Consider the following 20,336-nt stretch of genomic DNA (forward strand, 5'->3'; position numbering starts at 1 on the left):
TCCTGCAGCAGCTGCTGCCTCCCAGCACGGGCCAAAGGCCCCACAGCCTCCCAGCACCTCCACAGCTGCTTCCCATTTGAGCTTAAACAAAACCAGGGGCTGCTGCTGGACCCAGACAAGTGGGACTTTATTCAGGGAGCAGCATCAGCGCTGTGTTCCCCCATCCAACCCCCAGCCCTGCCTTGTTACACAGCTTTAAACACTACTGATGGAATTGAAGGAATTTTTCAAGTTCATATCTCCCATTCCCCCCACCCCAAGCCCCATCTCTGAGCTGTTCAGGGCTCTCTTGTTTTTTAAGGAACATAAAGAGTTTTATTTCCTCCTGAATTGACCCACGGGGAACAATTGCCCACAGACCCTTTTTATGAGCCCCCTCATAAACAGGGAGGGCTGCAGGGAAAGCAGCAAAGCCTCTCATTGTTGCAGCACAGCACGAGCAGCGTGGCTCTGGGGACCTGTGCCCGAGCTGGCACTGCTGCCCCTGGGCCCGGGCACACAATTCCAGCACAGCCCGGCCTCCACACGTGTCAGGAGGGATTTTCCAGCACCCAGTGGGAAAGAATCCAGCAGAGATGTTCTGGGTTTGAGTCCCACTGAGGGGAGGAGGATGGGACTGCTGTGGCTGGAGCCAGCCCATTGCAAAGCTCCCACTGCATCCCTGCTATCCCTCCCACCACTCATCCTGGACTATTTATTTCTGCCCCGAGCACTGAATTCTGTCGGTGCTTTCTGCCTGAAACAGCTGTGACAGCTTTCAGGTGAGGATTTCTCCCTGAAACAGCTCTGACAGCTTTCAGGTGAGGCTGTGGAACGTTTTCAAGGACAAATAAAGCATTCTTGAGACAGAACTGCAACTGGATTATTGCTTAATAAATGATATTCCATAAACCACGTTTCTGGACACCCCCAGGGACAGCTTTGGATGGTGTCACCTATTCTGAGAGAGGAGATTTTCCTACCTGTGACCTGATCTTCAGGGCAGGTCCCAGCTTGAGCCCCATGTTGTTCAGCAAGTGCTCCTCTGTCAGGAGGGGCAGGGTCTCCCCGTCGATGGCCTGCTCTCGGAATACCTGAGGGACACACAGGGCAGGCTCAGGGACAGCCCTCAGCCACCAGAGCTGCCCTGGCACCGTGGAGAAGGTGACCTGAAAAACCTCAGCCTGAACTGACCCACCAGGGCTGCATCCACGGCCTGGAGCCAGCCCTTTGCAGCCAGCTGGATTTTTATTGCAGAGCTGCACCACTCGCTGCACCCATTCCCTCCCTGCCTCTGCAGGAGCAAAAGCCTCCCTGGAACACTCCATGAAAATCCTGGCCTTGGGGAGCATCCCTGGGTGTCCCCCAGCTCCAGGGCAGAGACAAAGCTGAACCCTGGCCAGGCCGGGGCAACTCTGAGCTGTGCTGAGGATCCCTGGCGGGCCTGAGCCGTGGTTCTGGAACCACAGCATTCCAGGGAATTCTGCAGGGATTCCCTGGTTCTGGAACCACAGCATTCCAGGGAATTCTGCAGGGATTCCCTGGTTCTGGAACCACAGCATTCCAGGGAATTCTGCAGGGATTTCCTGGTTCTGGAACCACAGCATTCCAGGGAATTCTGCAGGGATTTTCCTGGTTCTGGAGCCACAGCATTCCAGGGAATTCTGCAGGGATTCCCTGGTTCTGGAACCACAGCATTCCAGGGAATTCTGCAGGGATTTCCTGGTTCTGGAACCACAGCATTCCAGGGAATTCTGCAGGGATTTCCTGGTTCTAGAATCAGCATTCCAGGGAATGTTCCAGGACTCTCCAGGTTCTGGAGCTGCAGCATTCCAGCCAGGACTCCCTGGACGTGCAGCGTTCCAGGGAAGCTCGCAGGGCCCATCCCACACCTTGGCTGGCAGCAGGTTCAGCCATCCCCGGGGGTTTTACCCCGGGAGGGCCCTGCCGGGCTCCAGAGGCAGCTCCCAGCAGGGAGGGAATGGGCTGCAGGACCCGGGATGCTCCTGCCAGGACCTCCTGGGGCCGCTGGATTTACCTGAGTGTACTCGGTGCAGCCAGACAAGCTGGACACGAAGCTGCAGACATCCTCCACCGTCCATTTGCTGATGTCTTCCAGCGCGGGGCTCTCCTCCCCGTCCAGAAACAGACCTCCCATGGTGCCTGGATTGTTTGGAGCCAGAGGGGTGGGAAGGAGGGGAGGAGAAAGGAACATAAATCATTAAAATCCCACACGGACAACAACCAGCCTGCAATCTGAATATTTCTCTCTAGCCACACATTCATCTTTAATGACCTGTCAATTAGAGCGCTGGGCAGGGTCAATTCATCGGCCTCTTCCTCCTGGAGGTCCCCGGCTGGGGGAGGGCAGGAAAAATCCCAACTAATGCATTTCATGTGCCTAATGCTCCTCAGCTGCGGGGGAAGCAGGGCAGGGGGGAGCTGCAGGAGCCTCTGCACACACAGCGCAGAGCGGGAGCTCTGCCTGCCCCGGGGCTGCGTTCCACCCTGAGCTGCTGGGAATTGGGCTGGGAATGTCCCTGAGCTGCTGGGAATGTCCCTGAGCTGCTGGGAATTGGGCTGGGAATGTCCCTGAGCTGCTGGGAATGTCCCTGAGCTGCTGGGAATGTTGTGTGTTCCCCGAGCTGCTGGGAATTGGGCTGGGAATTGTGCTGGGAATGTCCCTGAGCTGCTGGGAATGTCCTGAGCTGCTGGGAATTGGGCTGGGAATGTCCCTGAGCTGCTGGGAATTGGGCTGGGAATGTCCTTGAGCTGCTGGGAATGTCCCTGAGCTGCTGGGAATTGGGCTGGGAATGTCCTGAGCTGCTGGGAATGTCCCTGAGCTGCTGGGAATTGTGCTGGGAATATCCCTGAGCTGCTGGGAATTGGGCTGGGAATGTCCCTGAGCTGCTGGGAATTGGGCTGGGAATGTCCCAGACATTTCCCTTCCCAAATTCCTGCTCCCCTGGCTGTCCCTGCACCCCTCAGTTTGGGCAGGGGGCAGCTCCAGAGCCCAGGGGAGCCCTGCCACAGCCACAGCAAAGAGGAGGGGCAGCCCCAGAGCCAGCCTGGCTTGGCTGCAGCTTTCCAAGGCTCCCCAAAACCCCGAGGGGGCTCTCAGGAGATCCTGGAGGAGGGGCTGGACCAGAGGAGCTCCAGAGGTCCCCCCAAGCTGACCCCTCGTGGGTTCTGTGCTGGCTGCTGCCTCTCCAGCTCTGGAGCAGGGACACGGCTGCTCCTCCCTCCTCACACCTCTGGGCCCTCCTTGCCAGAGCTCTGTTCCCCCCAGACCCCTCAGGACCCTCACCAGGTCCACCCTGGGTGCCCTCAGCCAGGCTGGTGTCCAGCTGTGCCCCCTGCCAGCCCAGCCATGACCCTGGGGAGGGTTTCTGGGGCTGCTCAGGGTCCCTTCCCCTCCGTGCGCCTGGAGCAGCCCCAGCCCTGCCCACCCTGAGCTCCCTGGGGCAGAGGGGCTCCTGCCCTGCCTCCTGTGCCCCTGGCAGGACAGTGAGAACAAAGGGGTGCCAGGCGGCCGCGGGGCCGCACCTTCCATCCCACCAAGGAGGTGTCAGCTCTGTGAGGAGCCCCAGAGGGCACAGCCTCCCCTGGCAGGAGGGCACAGCCTCCCCTGGCAGGAGGGCACAGCCTCCCCCGGCAGGGCAGGAGGGCACAGTCTCCCCTGGCAGGGCAGGAGGGGACAGACTCCCCTGGCAGGAGGGCACAGCCTCCCCTGGCAGGGCAGGAGGGCACAGCCTCCCCCGGCAGGGCAGGAGGGCACAGCCTCCCCCGGCAGGGCAGGAGGGCACAGCCTCCCCGGGCAGGGCAGGAGGGCACAGTCTCCCCCGGCAGGAGGGCACAGCCTCCCCTGGCAGGAGGGCACAGCCTCCCCCGGCAGGGCAGGAGGGCACAGCCTCCCCTGGCAGGGCAGGAGGGCACAGTCTCCCCTGGCAGCCTGCTCTGCCTGCCCGGCTGGTGAATGATGCTCCCAATGGATCGGGAGCGCTGCAGCAGCTGGGGCCCGGCGGGCAGGGCTGCAAGGAATCCATGGTGCCAGGACAGGAGTCCCAGCACGGCCCGGGCACCGGGCACGGCCCCTTCCTAATCCCCCTGCTCCTCCCGAGACCCAGCTGGTGCACAGGAGAGGCCAGGGGCTGCAGGGGCTGCAGGGCAGAGCTGCCAGGGCTGCAGGGGCTGCAGGGGCTGCAGGGCAGCGCTGCCAGGGCTGCAGCGGCTCTGCGGGCACTGCCCGAGCCCCTGGCACCACAGGGGACAGCTCGGGGCCGGCTGGGCACGCAGTGCCACCCCTGGCAGCCAGCCCAGCAGCCCTGGGCTCGGCTCTGCCCCCTCCCCGTGCCCTGGGCACGCTCCTGGCAGCGCCGGGGTCAGCACAGGGCTGCGGGAGTGGCTCTGCGATCGACAGAGGGATTTCAGCCTCCTGCACTCCATCCCTCACCTCTTCCTAAGGACCGGGCTGCAGGAGGAGGAGGAGGAGGAGGAGGAGGAGGAGGCTGAAACCTTGAGGAGATGAGGTCATCGAGCCACAGCCCCAGAAAGCAGCTCCGGGAATGGAGCCGGAGCCGGCGGGGACGGGGCAGGGGCAGGGATAGGGACAGGAGGGGGACAGAGAAGGGACAGGGCAGGGATAGAGCAGGAACAGGACAGGGACACAGCAGCTCCTCCTTCTCCTCCTCCAACTGCCCTCGGAAAGGATCCAGCCCTGGCACGGCTGCACAGCCCGCGAGGGGAGAGCAGGGAACCCCAGCCCGGAGCCGTGCCGGGGCCTCGGGGCGCGCTGGGGACAGAAATCCGAGGTGCTAACAATAAATGGGAAATTTCAGCGACTCAGACACAGCTGGGGGAGGGAAGGAGGGGAGCCAGCCCCAGCCCAGGCCTCCCTGCAGAGCCTCTCGCCAGCCCCACGGGGCTGAGCCTGTCCCTCTCTAATGGCCGGGAGGAAAAGGCTCCTGCGAGGAACGCTGGGCAGCCCGAGGCAGCAGGAGTATTTATCATCCTGGCCACCTGCCTGTCGCTGAAAAATCGCTTCCTCCTTCCTGGCTGGGAGGCAGCTCTAATGAGGGATGGGCAGCCTGCTCCCAGGCAGCTCCTGGCGTGGGGAGCAGCAGAGCACAGCCCCCCTGCTCCCCCTGTGTGCCAGCAGCCCTGCCGCCTGCTAATTGCTCTGCCAGGTCATTAGCCGGGGAGATTTGGGTTCTTGGCTGGGTTGGACGCCCCATTTGTGCCCTGCAGTGAGAACAGAGAGCTGGCAGTGCCTGCCCGTCCCACCCAGCCCAGCTCTCCCCTGCCTGTGGCACAGAAACGCAGCACCAAGCGCCCAGCTGGCCCTGCCCTGGCACAGGGCACCTGGGAATCCGGCTGGAAACGCCTCCCAAGCCACCAAATCCAACCTCTGACCAACGCCCACCTCGTCCCAGCCCAGAGCACCGAGTGCCACGTCCATCCCTCCTTGGGCACCCCCAGCACGGTGACACCGCCACCTCCCTGGGCAGCCCTTCCAACGCCTGACCACCCTTTTTCCAGGCAGAATTCCTCCTTTCCGAACGAGAGACCCGCCCCAGCAAGCACAACCAGGAGCAGGGGGAGAGCCCCACGGCCCGGCGCGTCCCTCACCTGTGTGGAAGTAGGGGCTGACGGTGTAGGGGAAGCCGAAGGGCAGCGGCTGCGGCGCGGGCAGGGAGGCCGGCGGCAGGTACTTCACCTCGGCCTTGCCCACGCCGGGCGCCAGCAGGTGGCTGGGGGACTCGGCGCTCGAGGAGCTGCAGGGCACGCCGGGCGCCGCCGCCTCGCCCGGCTCCTTGGCCGCCTCGCAGGCCTTGCCCGCGCCGTCCTTGCACTCCTTCGGCTCCGCTGCCGGGCCGCCCTCGGCCTTGGCGCCCTCGGCCTTGTCCTCGGCGGGCTCGGCGTCGCTCTCCGAGTCCTTCATCTCGTCGTCGTTGCCGTCCCGCGTGCGCGCCTCGGGGCCCGGCTCGGCGCGGGGCTGCGGGGCCTTGCGGCCGGCGCGGCGCGGCGGCTCCTTGGGCGGCGCGCCGGGGCCGCCGGGCGCCAGCGCCAGCAGCGGGGCCGTGCTGTGCCGCAGCACCAGCATGGCGTTGCGCCGGGACAGCTCGTCGCGCAGCGCGTGGCCCTCGGCGCCGTCGTGCACGCTGCGCAGCGCGGGGTGGTCCGGGGGCAGCCCCGGGTGCAGGCTCAGCGGGTCCGCGGCCAGCAGCCGCTGCCGGTGCAGCGTCTCCAGCTCCTTCTGCCGGATCAGCTCGGCCGACATCTCCAGCCTGCGTGGGGAGAGGCGGTTCTGCTGGGGGGCCGGGGGAACGTGCTCCCACCCGGCCTCGCCGGAGCCAGCTGGCGGCTCCACACCTGCACACCTGCTATTAAAAGCCTAATAGGTGATCTGTTCTCTCAAGTGATCAGTTACAGGACCCGAAAAAATGGCCTGAACTTGTGTCAGGGAAGGTTTAGGTTGGATATCAGGAAAAGGTTTTTCACCCAGAGGGTGTTTGGGCACTGAACAGGCTCCCCAGGACAGGTCACAGCACCAGCCTGCCAGAGCTCCTGCCACGGGCCTGAGCAGACCCCGCTGTGCCATCTGTGCCCAGCCGGCCCCACACCCAGCAAAGCCAGCCCTTCCCACTCCTACCTGGCCAGGTTTTGCTTCCGTAGCATCTCCTGCTGCCGCGCGAACATCTCCGCCTGTGCCGGCTGCAGGAAGCCGTAACCTGGGCAGGAGAAGGCCGCGGGTCACTCGTGCCAGCCCGGAGCCCGGGCTGCCCCAGGGCCGGCTCCCCAGAGGGGAAAAGGAACCCGAGTGCCACCCGTCCCCGCCACGGCAGCGTGCCCGGAGCACGGGGCCAGGAAGAGCAGCCAAGGAATTGCTCCTCTGGCTGCAGAACCAGGGTGAAGCTGGCACAGGGGTCACGGGGAGACACAGAGAACGTGGCTGGGCTGCACCTCTGCCCTGCCCTGCTGCCCACAGCGGCACCCGGGCGCTCACCTGGCGTCTGGCACAGCGCCGAAGGCACCCCGAGGAAGGGAGGTCTCAAGTGGGGCCCCAGGGCGATGTGGGGAGCGCTCTGGGGCGACAGCAGAGGCGGCGGGTGGGATATCTCCCTGCAGGAATCACAAAATAAAGCCCTGTTGAAAACCCGGAGGCTCCGAAGGGCTCAGGAAGAACATCTTGGATGCAGATGAGCTGCATCCTGCCCCAGGGGCGGCTCTCTGCCTCTTCACCCTCACGCAGAGCTTCTAAAATGGAGAGAAAAAAGCAAAAGCAGCAGAACCGAAACGGAAAGAAGTCAGCCAGGACTCCACAGGTCCCACACATTTCCCACCTTTGCTCCTGTGGCCTTTCAGCCGGGCCGTCCAAAGGATTTTCCCTGCTCATGGCAGCTTAAAGGGGAAGGCTGAGGAGTCTCCATCTGCCCCTCCCTCATCACATTTGTGTTTCTGCCTCAATTACCTCACACCTGAGAAGGAATTCTGTGCTTGGACAGCGGGTTTGGGAAGATCTGAAGTCATCACTGACTTGCCTTGCAAAAAACCCCTGTCCCAGCTGGGCCTTTAATTGTGGAGAGGAGAGCTGGAAGTGAGGCAGAAGAAAATCCAGGCAGGAGAGGGATGTGAGCAGGAAGAGCCATGGGGTCAGTGGGAAGGAATCCTGCTGGAGAAGGGTGGGTGAAGCCAGGCAGAACGGGCAGAGCAGATGCCAGGGGCTGGGGAAACTCAGAGAGGCAGGACTGGGTGGTGGGAAGGGACAATCCTGGAGAAGAGGTACGGAGCCCTTGCAGCAGCAGGGAACATAGGGAGAAAAAAAAGGCAGGAAGGGAATAAGAGCCAAGGTCTCTTCCATTAGTCAAATCTGCCCTGGGAGCCTGCAAGCAAATCTGCTTTCCGGCTGCACATCTCTTAATTCCTTTTGATGGCCACTTACAACATTATTACCTTCAGCAGGGCACCCAGAGGCAGAGCCAAGTGCGGGGCCGTTTATTTTAATTTTACAATATCTCCCTGGAAAAATCTGCTCCGGGAGAGGCTGGAGGCCAAGGGAGAGGGAGGCAGAAGGTGCCTGTGACTTTGCTACAAACACAGCACGTGCAGAGGCACTGCAGTGGGGGGATAACAACGGGAGCATCCTGGCCATCCTTGGATCAGCCTGTGGGCATGGATCAGCCCATGGAAATGGATCAGTTTAAGGGCAGGGGTCAGCTCATGGAAAAGGATCAGCTCGTGGGCATGGATCAGCTCATGGGCATGGATCAGCCCACGGAAATGGATCAGTTTAAGGGCATGGATCAGCTCATGGACATGGATCAGCCCATGGAAATGGATCAGTTTAAGGGCATGGATCAGCTCGTGGACATGGATCAGCCCATGGACATGGATCAGTTTAAAGGCATGGATCAGCTCGTGGACATGGATCAGCCCATGGAAATGGATCAGTTTAAGGGCAGGGGTCAGCTCATGGGCGTGGAGCAGCTCATGGGCATGGATTAGCTCAAGGGCAGGGATCAGCCCATGGAAATGGATCAGTCCATGGAAATGGATCAGTTTAAGGGCATGGATCAACTCATGACCATGAGATCAGCTCATGACCATGGGATCAGCTCATGATCATGGGATCAGTTCAAGGCCATGGATCAGCCCATGGAAATGGATCAGTTTAAGGGCATGGATCAACTCATGACCATGAGATCAGCTCATGATCATGGGATCAGCTCATGACCATGGGATCAGCCCATGGAAAGCCAGCCAAGGACTCCTGGGCACAGTGAGAGCCCTTCCCAGCACAGCTGTATCCCCGTTCTGTGCAGCCACCGCACAACTCCGAGCGCTCCCAATCCCTCCTTTCCGTGCCCCTGTGCCCATCCCCGTCCCCTGCCGGGCCTGCCCTGCTCTCCTCTCCCGTGCTGGCGGAGCCGGCGCTGTCTGGCGGCGCGGCGCGGATCGATCGGGCGCCTGCAACGCCAACGCCGCCCGTGCGCCGCTGGCAGCTCCAATTCATCTCAGGTAACGCCGTGCTGACCTTCGGCTCCGAGCCGGGGCAGCAGCCAAGCGATGCTTATGTAATTACAGCGTGAAGTGTGTAATCACCTGCCCTAATCCCCGGGGCCTCGCAATTAGCCGGGGCCGCGGCCGCCGGGCTGCCAAGTGCTGCTGCGCCCGGCCGGGGCGATGAATAACGGGCAATTAAACGGCGTGACGGGGCTCGGGGTGGCCGCTCGATCGTAATTAGCTGTAATCATGGGCAGACGAGCCCGCCAGACGTGCTGCTCGTTTTATAAGGAGCAATTTAGGAAATCAAGCCGCTGTTAACCATCGCGTGGCCGTGCCCTCCTCCCTGCCCGCCTTGGGGATGCGCGGGGAGGGATCCTGCGGGAGATCCAAGCTGCTCTCAAAAACAAAGGAGAGCCTCGATTTATGCCAGCCTGTGCTCAGGAAGCAGAGGGTGGGCTGGGATCAGCGCTGGGGGCTGGAAAGGAAAGGTTTTCCCTTCGCTGGCAGCCCAGTGCTCATCCCAGGTTGTTTTTATGCTTTCATGTTGTGCTACCGGGCACGACTTTGATCCCTGAGGAATTCACATCTGCTCCAGACTCTGCAGTTCATTCCCTCACAGCTTCCCTGCCTTCCTGGGCCTGCTCTGGGCCAGCCAGAGCCCTGGGGAGCCCCTCAGCTGCGTGGCCACGAGGGACAGAGCCCCTGTGCCACGCCACAGAGCCACGCTGCCGGGCACAGAACCTGCCCTGCTCCCTGCCAGCCCCATCCTTGGCACGGGGCGCTGGCACAGGAGGGAGGCAGCAGCACCAGGTTGTGCCCTGGCACAGGCTGGGCAGCCCTCCCAGACTCACCAGCCAGCTGGGAAAAAGAACTGGCAAGGTCAGAGCAAAAAGCCCCCGAGACCTTAACAAAGGCTGCTGTGCCTTCAGCCAGGCGTGCACCCAACCCCGATCCCTGCATCCTCTCCCAGGTACGTGCCAGCCTCAAATCCCCCAGCAAATTCCTTCCTCCTCTTCCTCCAGTGCCAGCCTCAAATCCCCCAGCAAATTCCTTCCTCCTCTTCCTCCAGGTACGTGCCAGCCTCAAATCCCCCAGCAAATTCCTTCCTCCTCTTCCTTCAGGTACGTGCCAGCCTCAAATCCCCCATCGAATTCCTTCCTCCTCTCCCTCCACGGCTCAGAGGCAGAATTAGAGCGCCCTGCTCCGAGGAGGTGAATTTAGCCCCTGGCAATTACATCTGATAAGCCTTGTCCTTCCCTCCAAGAGAGCAATTCTGTGTTGCTGCACGTTCCTCCCCCTGCCTCCTTCTCCTTTCCCCCCCTAAAATGCCAGCTGGAGGCTTGTGAGCAGGGTATTAGGGGATTTGCACTGCACGCTGCTAAATTTGATATGTCCTTTAACAGGAGACAAATGGTTCACAAGGCTTAAAAAGTATCGACTTTTCTTTAACAATAAGCACTAATGGCCTTCAAATAATCAATATTTAAAGTCATTATGGGGTTACACATTATACTGTTAAAACCAAGCCTTTCACTTTAACCCCATCAGATCCTCCAAGGCTGAGCAGAACTCCCCCGGCCCGAGCCAAGCTCGGGGGAAGGCTGGGAGCACAGGCTGCGACTGGAGATGTGCGAGGGTCAGGAAATGCAGATTGAAACCGGCAAGGCATGGAAATAAATTTAGAACGGATGGAAGAAGAGGGGAAAGGGGGGGGGGAAGAATGCATGAAAGCTCTGCTTTCTTCTGCTCTGCATTTGATAGGAAGAGACACTTTAAACCCGAGGTAACAGGCAGGAGGCACAGAGCTCCTCGCTGCTCTGCCATCCCCAGACACTGCCAGCAAGGGAGAGGAAATAAAATCAAAGGCCTCGCTAAAAATGCTGTTTGGGATTTCCAGGCAGGAAAAGAACATGTGCTGCAGTGGCCTGGCCACGGAGAGGGGCTGGTTTGTGCTGCCCCCTCAAAATCCAAACTGCTGCTGAAAGCAGACTGCTTCAGTCAGGGCCAGCTCTTTGGCCTTTGCTCCACAGCACGTTCAGCCAGATGGGAACCAGGGAGGAGAGATCCTGCCAGGGCAGAAATCAGAGCATCAGAGCCTCAGAGAGGGGAGGGGACACAGGGCTGGGCTGGGTATGAGCAGGAGTGCCCAGAGAGGGCAGGAGCCGTGCCCAGAGAGGGAGAGGGCAGGAGCTGTGCCCAGAGAGGGCAGGAGCCGTGCCCAGAGAGGGAGAGGGCAGGAGCCATGCCCAAGGAGCCAGCAGGGAAAGGAAAACCACCCCAGAGCAGGGGGGAGGCCTGAGGCGGTGGAAGAACAAACCGTAGCAACAGCAGATGGGAGGAAGGGAATCCAAAACCCCGGGCTGGGTATTTTGGGCACATCTCTGCTCAGAGGGAGCCTCTGGCTGGTGCTCGGTGTCTGGCAGCTCCTGTGGGGAAGCAGGGGCGCCTCTCTCAGGCTCCCAGCCCCAGCTCCCTCCTGCCAAGGGCTGGGCTGCCCAGGACCCCGGGCTGGGGGGCTGCTGGCACCTCAGGCTGGCAGCATGCCGTGCTCCTGGCACTGCTGCTGCCTCCCCCAGACCCCGGGGGCTGAGCCGTGCTCCCCTGCCTGCTCAGGAGCACAGAGCCACCCTGCCTGTACCCCCAGCCCAGTCCTGCCTGCCTCTGCCCCCCCCCAGAACCCCCCGAGCCCCCAGCTCCCGCTGCGGGCACAGAAACCAGCGCCCAGCACGGAGCTGATGCACCAAAGGCAGCCAAGGGGCTCCACCCCAGTGACCAGAGCCCAGAAGCTCAGCCAGCCCTGCCCCAGCTCCTCCAACCCCTCCGGTGGGCAGGGCACCAGAGATCTTCCCTGCAGAGGAAAATCTCCCGGGCTGCACACAGGGACGAGCGCCCTGGCAGGAGCACGGCAGGCTGGAGGGCCCCAGCAGAGCACTGCCAGCAAATGCTGGGGACAGCAGCCAAGGAGCAGCATCCAAGCAGCTCTGCAGGGAACAGCCACCTGCCAGCTCTGCAGGAGAGGCAGCAGCGTGCAGATGGGCACAGCTCCAGGCTGGAGCGGTTACGGTGGCACCTCTCAGTTGGACCCTCTGCTCCTCCGAGTCTTTTTATAACACTGAGCTCAACCGTCTCCCCAAACAGACCACCGGGCCCTGGCACGCCAGCATCCCAGCTGAATCCATCCAAAGGATCTGGGAAACCAAAACCACGAAACCAAATGAATTCTTCAGACTGTGGCTCGAGTCTGCTTCTGGCAAGAGGGCTCAGTTTCCCTGCCTCCAGGGAGCAAAGAGAAAAAGGGATCGCTCTGCCACTGCCAGGACCTTGGCCCAAGAAAATCCATATCCGTGTGCTCGTGCCTCATCCCCACAAAGCTAACCTGCCAGCCTGTTTCTGAGCAACAAAAATAACACGAATTAATTCACTAATGACACCCTGGGTTGATCTGGACCTCCCCGTGCTCAGCCCACCCCTCCTGCCAGCAGCACCTCCCCGTGAGCAGCCTCCACCCTTCCGTGGATGCTTTTCCAGGCAGCCCTGGGGCCGGCCTGGCTCCTCTCCAGCCCACACAGCGCTGGGGAAACGCTGCTGAGAGCTGCAGGAGGCTCCTCCATCCCTGCATTCCTCCCAGGTCTGCTCAGGAGCTGGGATTTATGGGCTGGTTAGCCAAAGTACACGCTCTGGGAGAGAGGCTCCCAGGGCTGCCGGCCCCTCCACGCTGCAAAGGTGCTGCTGGACAGGAGGAAAACCAGACAGGATCTCCAAGGCTCTAAACGGGGGGGGACTCTGGACTCAGAACATCCACACACACGCCACAGAGCCGACAGTGCAGCCTGCTCTGCCTCCACCCCGACACAAAAGCCAAGAGAAGTGTAAATACCTGAGCCTTTCACTGCTCATCCCGTGACATCCAAAGGCTTTGCATCCCCACAGCCCCCTCCTGTCCCCTCCATCCCTGTCAGGAACGCATGCAGCTTTAATTTCATTTCCCTCTGAAGTTCTTGATTGCAGAGGGAATGGCTCGTGGCACAGAGCAAGATAAATGAGCTAGAATTTCCTGGGGGTGGGGGGATATCAGCTTTCCAGCACTCCTAGCAGTGGGAGAGGCAAGCTGAGGCTCCTTTCCTTAACAAAGAAAAAACTTCTCTTTCTGTTCCATCTCAGAGCCTTTCTCCTCCCTCATTACCCGGGGATGCTGCACAAGGCAAACTTCAACACCTCAATTTGCACTTTGTTGTGCCTACAGAGAGGTGAGAGCAGCATCTCCAGCACAGGTCTGGGACCATTCCAGCCTGGATGTGGATGCAGATCAGCACAGGCACAGATCCCCCCCTGCCCACAGCCACCCCAGAGTGGGCCAGGAGCATCGCCAGCACCTGCACAACTCCCAGAGGCCACGGCCACACCTTGCCCAGGTAAATCATCTCTGCCGCCCTCTGCCATGGAATGACACCATCCCAAAAGTTGGCAAAGCCCTCTAAAACCACCGAGCCCAGCCATTACCGTGCACTGCCGTGCTCACCACCAAAGCACGTCTCCAGTGCCACATCCACTCGCTTTTTGGGCACTTCCAGGGGCTTTTTGGGCACTTCCAGGGCCGGCAGCTCCCCGGCTGCCCATCCCAGCCGCTCCCCCTTCCCACCCGCCCGTGCCACCCCTCCCGGCCGGTGCCGAGCCCGCCCCGGTACCTGTCGGGGAAGTGGCTGTCGCGGTGCTGGGGGAGGCCCTGCTTCCTGCGCTGGCTGGACGAGTTGCTGGCCGAGGGGATGTGCGCTTCCATCGCGCCCGGGGTCCGCGCCGCCGCCGCCGCCGCCTCCTGCCGCGCCCGGAGCAGATCTGGGGACAGCAGGGCAGCGCTGAGGAGCTGCTGGAGCTGCCCGGCCCCGACACACGGACACGCTCACGGACACACGGACACAGCCCCGGCGGCTCCGCCGTCCGCCCTTCCCCGGGGCCACCGCGCCGCTCGGGCGGCTCCGGAGCCCGGCGGCAGCGGCGGCCCCGGCGCTGCCCCGGCCGAGCCGCGGTCCGCCCCCGGCGGCCCGGAGCGTGGCGGCGGAGGGAATTGTGCAAGCGCGGCAGGGGGGTGGATTTGCGGGTTAATTGCCTTCCTGCCGCAGGGAGGGAGGGCGGCGAGGAGCGGAAAAAAGGGAGGGAAGGATGCGAGGAGGGATGGAGGGGAGCGGGAGCAGAGGAAGGCATTCCCCCAACTCCCTCTCCCGGCCGGTCCCGAGCGGAGCCGCGCTGGCACCGGCCCCGCTGCCGCCGGGTCCCCTCCGGGGCTCTGCAGGGCTGAACCGGCCCGGCACAGGGAAGGGCTGGGCCCCGGAGCCGCTGAGGATGGGGTACAGAAGGGGAACCCCCGCCCTGGCACAGCCCGGAGACAGCTGCAGGTGAGGAGGAAACGCAGCCCTGGCACCGCGGCAGGACCTGTCACCTGTGCCACCCTGCCTGTGACACCTGTGACACCCTGCCTGTGTCACCCTGCCTGTGACACCTCTGTCACCCTGCCTGCGATACCCGTGACACCCTGCCTGTGTCACCTGTGCCACCCTGCCTGTGACACCTGTGACACCTGTGCCACCCTGCCTGTGACACCTGTGCCACCCTGCCTGTGACACCTGTGACACCTGTGCCACCCTGCCTGTGACACCTGTGCCACCCTGCCTGTGTCACCCTGCCTGTGACACCTCTGTCACCCTGCCTGCGATACCCGTGACACCCTGCCTGGGTCACCTGTGCCACCCTGCCTGTGACACCTGTGTCACCCTGCCTGTGACACCTGTGCCACCCTGCCTGTGACACCTGTGCCAAATGTGCCACTCTGCCTGTGTCACCTGTGCCACCCTGCCTGTGACACCTCTGTCACCCTGCCTGTGACACCTCTGTCACCCTGCCTGTGACACCCGTGACACCCTGCCTATGACACCCGTGACACCCTGCCTGTGTCACCTGTGCCACCCTACCTATGACACCCGTGACACCCTGCCTGTGACACCCGTGACACCCTGCCTGTGACACCCGTGACACCCTGCCTATGACACCTGTGCCACCCTGCCTGTGACACCCGTGACACCCTGCCTGTGACACCTGTGCCACCCTGCCTGCGCCACCTGCACAGCCCCTCCAGGGCCCAGGGCAGCCACACGGTGCCCCGGGAAGGACAGAGCGGGCAGGGCCAGCACCACAGCAGCCCCAGGAGGGGCAGGTGCTGCAGGTACAGCCCCTGTGGCCAGCCCCGGCCTCAGGGAGCCACGAGGGACAGGGACACCTGAGCCAGGTGAGTCCTGTGTGGAATCCCCCTGCACACAGCTCCCAGCCCACCCCAGGGCCTCTGCTGCCGTGCACAGGAAACATCCCCGCAGAGGAAACCTCCCTGCCACCGTGGGCCTGCCAGAGGAAACCAAAACACGGCTGGGGACAGGAGCAGAGGCAGATTCAGCCCCGAGCACAGCCTGGGCAGGCTCTGCTGGGACACGGACCCTGCAGAGCCCCACACCCACCCCTCCCACAGCTGCTTTGGAAAGCCACGTTGCTGCAGGAGCATTGCACAACCCTGGCAATGCCACATTTTCCATCTCCGTGTCTTTTCCCTCGGTTCTGGGAATGCCAGCCATCCCCAGTGGCACCAGCCTGAGCTCCATCAGTCACAGCAGCCAACATTTTGGTGATGCTCAGGGCTGGAGCCCCGTGCTGGGGTGAGAATGTTCCCCCAGCTGCTGCTTCTGCTGGCAGGAGGGGGGGGACAGCAGTGCCCAAATCCTGCCCCTGTCCCCACGCCCCCAGCCCAGAGGACAAGCACCAAAATGACAATTCCGAACTGCACAAGTCCGCAAGAAAACAACCAAACACCGCCAGATCACAGGAAAAAAACCCGGAGAATTCACCGAGCCAGGGAGACCGTGCAACCTTGCAATGTTTATAAATTAATTATCTGAAAAACCCAGGTCACTCCTGATTGCCACGGCGGCTGTAATTTAGAAGGCTGGCGTGCAGCCAGCTCCAGGAGCCGCATCGATCCCGAGTGACCGCAGCAGCCCCCGCTCACACCCCCTCTCCTCTCCCTTCCCCCAGGATCTGTTATTTACAATCCCGCACTCTGACAGTTGGGAAATCAGATTGATTGACAGTGGGACGCTGGCGGATGGAGGTTCCAGGCACGGAGACAGACTGAATTCAGAATGTGGGATGAATGCCACTGGGAGAACGGGGGCGGGAGGGGGGGGGGGGGCTGAAAAGCAATTAAAAAAAAAAGATTTCTAAATTATTAACATTTTTTAAATTATTAATGTTATTGGTGCCTCCATGTGAGCCCGCAGATAAACTGCGCTTTGTACTGGCACTAATAATTTATAGCCCAACCGGAGCCCTGCGGTGTGGAGACAACCCAAAAATACACCAAGTTTTGTCTTGTCAGTGTTCCCCGAGCGAGCCTGGCTGTGCAGGCTCCTTCTCCCCCCCTGCCCACCCCAAAACCCCAGCGAGACCCCCCAACAAATGCTGATGAGGGCATTCAATCACCACCATAAAAGCACGCCAGGCTCTCAAGGTAACGAGCTCCTCTCATGAATTTGGGGGCAGGGGGGGATCCAGCTGTCTCCCAGCTCACAGCGGTGGCACGGACACGTCCCTGTGGCCAGCAGCCACCCAGGGCTGGCGTCTGTCACACCTCTGCTCACACCCCACGCTCTGTCACCCCCTGTCCCTCCCTCTCTGCGTGCCCCACGTGCCATCCCAGCCCCGTGGCACACACGGCTGCCCGGGCAGGAGCTGAGCCTGCAGCCCCAGCCCGAGCTGTGCCACCTCCCCACGGGGCTGGGGCAGGTTTGTGCCCGGCCTTTGCTGATAAGCAAATCCTTCCTGCACAGCGATGCCTCCCTGCCCCCAGAGAAGCCAGTCAAATCAAACAGAGTGGAAAAGAAGACAGCCTCTTCATTAACCTAACAAGGAGCCCTGGGGATTCACACTCCGGAGCAGAATCCTCCTGCAGCTCCTGCTGAGGCTCTGCTGCCACCGAGCCAGGCAGGGACGTGCCAGCCCTGCCCACCTGGGCAGGCAGCAGCACGGGACAGGTCCTGGCACGGCTCTGCCCTTCACAGAGCTCCAGACCCCTGAACAGATCAAATCAGTGAGACTTTGTGGCCTCTGCCCATCCCCAGCTCTGCTGATGCAGCCGAGTTATCTCCTCCCCTGTGGGACAGGGCACGGCTTTGCTGGGGCAAACTGGGCCAGTCAGCAGGCTCTGCTCACCCGAGGGCAGGTGAGGAGCACACACCTGTGCAGGGATGCTGCACCTGTGCAGGGATGCTCCCCACCTGTTCAGGGATGCTGCACACCTGTGCAGGGATGCTCTCTCTACCTGTGCAGGGATGCTGCACCTGTGCAGGGATGCTCTCTCTACCTGTGCAGGGATGCTGCACCTGTGCAGGGATGCTGCACACCTGTGCAGGGATGCTCTCTCTACCTGTGCAGGGATGCTGCACCTGTGCAGGGATGCTCTCTCTACCTGTGCAGGGATGCTGCACCTGTGCAGGGATGCTGTCTCTACCTGTGCAGGGATGCTCCACACCTGTGCAGGGATGCTGCACCTGTGCAGGGACGCTCCCCACCTGTGCAGGGATGCTGCACCTGTGCAGGGATGCTCCACACCTGTGCAGGGACACTCGTGATCCTGCAACCGCCTGGTGCCCCTCTAGGCACAGCCCAGGCCATGGGTGCAGCCAGCTCTGCCCAAAATCCTGGGAAAAGCTTCCTCAGTCCCTGTGGGACTCATCCCGGACTCCAGACCCTGCTCCAGCCCCAGGAGAGGCAGCAACACCATCTCACCATTCCCACCCCCAAATGCCAGGGGGGCTGGCACTCCAACATCTCAACCTCTGCTCCACACCACAACCCGAATCTCTTACTCAGAGATTTCCAGAATTCAGGTGGACACAAACTCCTGGAGCAAGAGAAGGACCCCGCTCACCTCCCCTGCTGACCTCTCCAGCCAGGAAAAGCACATCCCCATGGGTGGCTACACAAGGAGCCACGGGCAGACTCCTCCACAAAGATGGAGAAAGGCTCTGCAGGACCCCCTCAGCACCACCAGGGCAAGACAAACAGCCAGGACTGCAGCCCACCCACCCCCAGTGCACACAGGGCTCGGGGACATCCCCCGGGCCCATCCCAAAGGAGTCCAGGGCTTGGGGACATCTCCCAAATGAGACCAGGGCTCAGGGAATCTCCCAAACCCATCCCAAACAAGTCCAAGGCTCAGAAGCATCTCCCAGACCCATCCCAAAGGAGTCCAGGGCTTGGGGACATCTCCCAAATGAGACCAGGGCTCAGGGAATCTCCCAGACCCATCCCAAAGGAGTCCAGGGCTCAGGAACATCTCCCAGATCTATCCCAAAGGAACTCAGGGCTCAGGAGCATCTCCCAAAGAATTGCAGGGCTCAGGAACATCTCCCAGACCCATCCCAAAGGAGACCAGGGCTCAGGAACATCTCTGAGACCCATCCCAAAGGAATCCAGGGCCCAGGGAACATCTCCCAGACCCCTTCCAAAGGGGACCAGGGCTCAGGAACATCTCCGAGACCCATCCCAAAGGGGACCAGGGCTCAGGAACATCTCCCAGACCCCTCCCAAAGGAGCCCAAGGCTCAGGAACATCTCCCAGACCCATCCCAAAGGAACTCGGGGCTCAGGAGCATCTCCCAAAGAACTGCAGGGCTCAGGAACATCCCCCAGGCCCATCCCAAAGGAGTCCAAGGCTCAGGAACATCTCCCAGACCCCTCCCAAAGGAGTTCAAGGCTCAGGAACATCTCCCAGACCCATCCCAAATGAGTCCAAGGCTCAGGAACATCTCCCAGGCCCATCCCAAAGGAACTCAGGGCCCAGGGAACATCTCCCAGACCCATCCCAAATGAGTCCAGGGCCCAGGGAACATCTCCCAGACCCCTCCCAAAGGAGACCAGGGCTCAGGAACATCTCCCAGGCCCCTCCCAAAGGAGTCCAAGGCCCAGCCCGTCCCCACAGCAGCCCCACCTCCGTGGCTGGGCACTGCCATGCTGTTGGCCAGCTGGTAGAGGCGCTGCTGCTGCTGCTGCTGCTCCTCGAAGGCGCCGTGCTCGTTGAGGGCCGACATCATGCGCCGGTAGTGCTCCTCAGGGGTCATGGGCGCCACCTCCTCCAGCAGCGGCGTCTGCGACGTCTCTGCGGCGCGGACACAGAGCCAGAGTTCAACAGCAGAGAAATCCATCCCACCGAGCTGAAACGTGCCACCTTCCACTTCTAAATACGCCGTTTAATCTAGTAACTGCGAGCCTAACGAAACTACCCCAGCTAAAGAAAGACAATGCAGATTTCCACACTAAAAAATAAAAGATAAGAAAGATTCCTCAAACTTTTAAAGCCTTAAAACAAACAAGACAAAATGACCCAAGAGTTCTTTCTGTACTTTCTAATAAAAACTAAGTACAAGTGTAACTAGCTGTAAGTATAAGATAAAATCACCAAAATTAATATGCATTAACCTATTATAAAATTCTATGCATCTAAAAATTAATATAAAAAGACCAAAAGTTCTCAGAAGTATGCATGTCCATCAAAGAGCAATGAGTCCCGACATGCATCCACAGCGCTACAAATAAACATACCCATTCCCTACAAATCTTTATTAAAATTATAGAATTTAGTTTTTCATCCGCATTTCAACGCGCCCCGTTGCCATAAAGCAGCTGTGTGGGTATTCCAGCTCAGCCAGAGGGAAAGGAGAAAGATTCCTGCCAGGCCAAGCCTGGGAAGAGGTCCCAGGGATGTAAACTATCTATTATCTCTCTTCACATTGTTTACAGATGTTCTAGCACCGTGTGCTACTCATGCTGCACCAACGGTGTGAAATGGCTTTACTTTAAGAGCAATGAAATTAATCTTCATGATGTTATCTATAAAAGAGCGATGAATTTTGAATGAACGTTCACTCTTTGCCTTCTGAACTTGGGGTCTCGTTATTCCCTGCCTCAACAGCCACACGTGGGCCTCAGGAACAGAAAAGCTGGGTCTGTATTCTTATTTACAGAGTGCTCACAGGGAATGCCAGAGGGGATGTGTTGTGCCAGGGGAAGTTCAGGTGGGATGTTAGGGAGAAGGTTTTTATGGAAGGGTTCAGGTGGGATGTATAGGGAGAAGGTTTTTATGGAAGGGTTCAGGTTGGATGTATAGGGAGAAGGTTTTTATGGAAGGGTTCAGGTGGGATGTTAGGGAGAAGGTTTTTATGGAAGGGTTCAGGTTGGATGTTAGGGAGAAGGTTTTTATGGAAGAGTTTTGATGAAGTTCTGGGATGGCTGCCCGGAGAGGTGGTGCAGTCCCCA

The 20,336-nt window shown here is 60.6% G+C and overlaps 1 protein-coding gene across 1 annotated transcript in view; it reads right to left on the minus strand.

Moving 5' to 3' along the window:
- The window catches only part of SAMD11 (sterile alpha motif domain containing 11), a 78,567-nt gene that overhangs the window by 2,199 nt on the left and 56,032 nt on the right, over positions 1-20,336 (minus strand). Inside the window, exons 7-13 of the mRNA XM_021537770.3 lie at positions 19,012-19,179; positions 13,671-13,818; positions 6,986-7,101; positions 6,632-6,710; positions 5,608-6,266; positions 2,018-2,142; positions 963-1,073 (exon numbers count right to left, since the gene is read on the minus strand). Of these exons, the coding sequence (XP_021393445.2) occupies positions 963-1,073; positions 2,018-2,142; positions 5,608-6,266; positions 6,632-6,710; positions 6,986-7,101; positions 13,671-13,818; positions 19,012-19,179 (1,406 nt within the window). The remainder of the gene's footprint in view (positions 1-962; positions 1,074-2,017; positions 2,143-5,607; positions 6,267-6,631; positions 6,711-6,985; positions 7,102-13,670; positions 13,819-19,011; positions 19,180-20,336) is intronic.

Source organism: Lonchura striata, chromosome 24 (genome assembly GCF_046129695.1).
Source record: "Lonchura striata isolate bLonStr1 chromosome 24, bLonStr1.mat, whole genome shotgun sequence".
Lineage (NCBI taxonomy): Eukaryota > Metazoa > Chordata > Aves > Passeriformes > Estrildidae > Lonchura > Lonchura striata.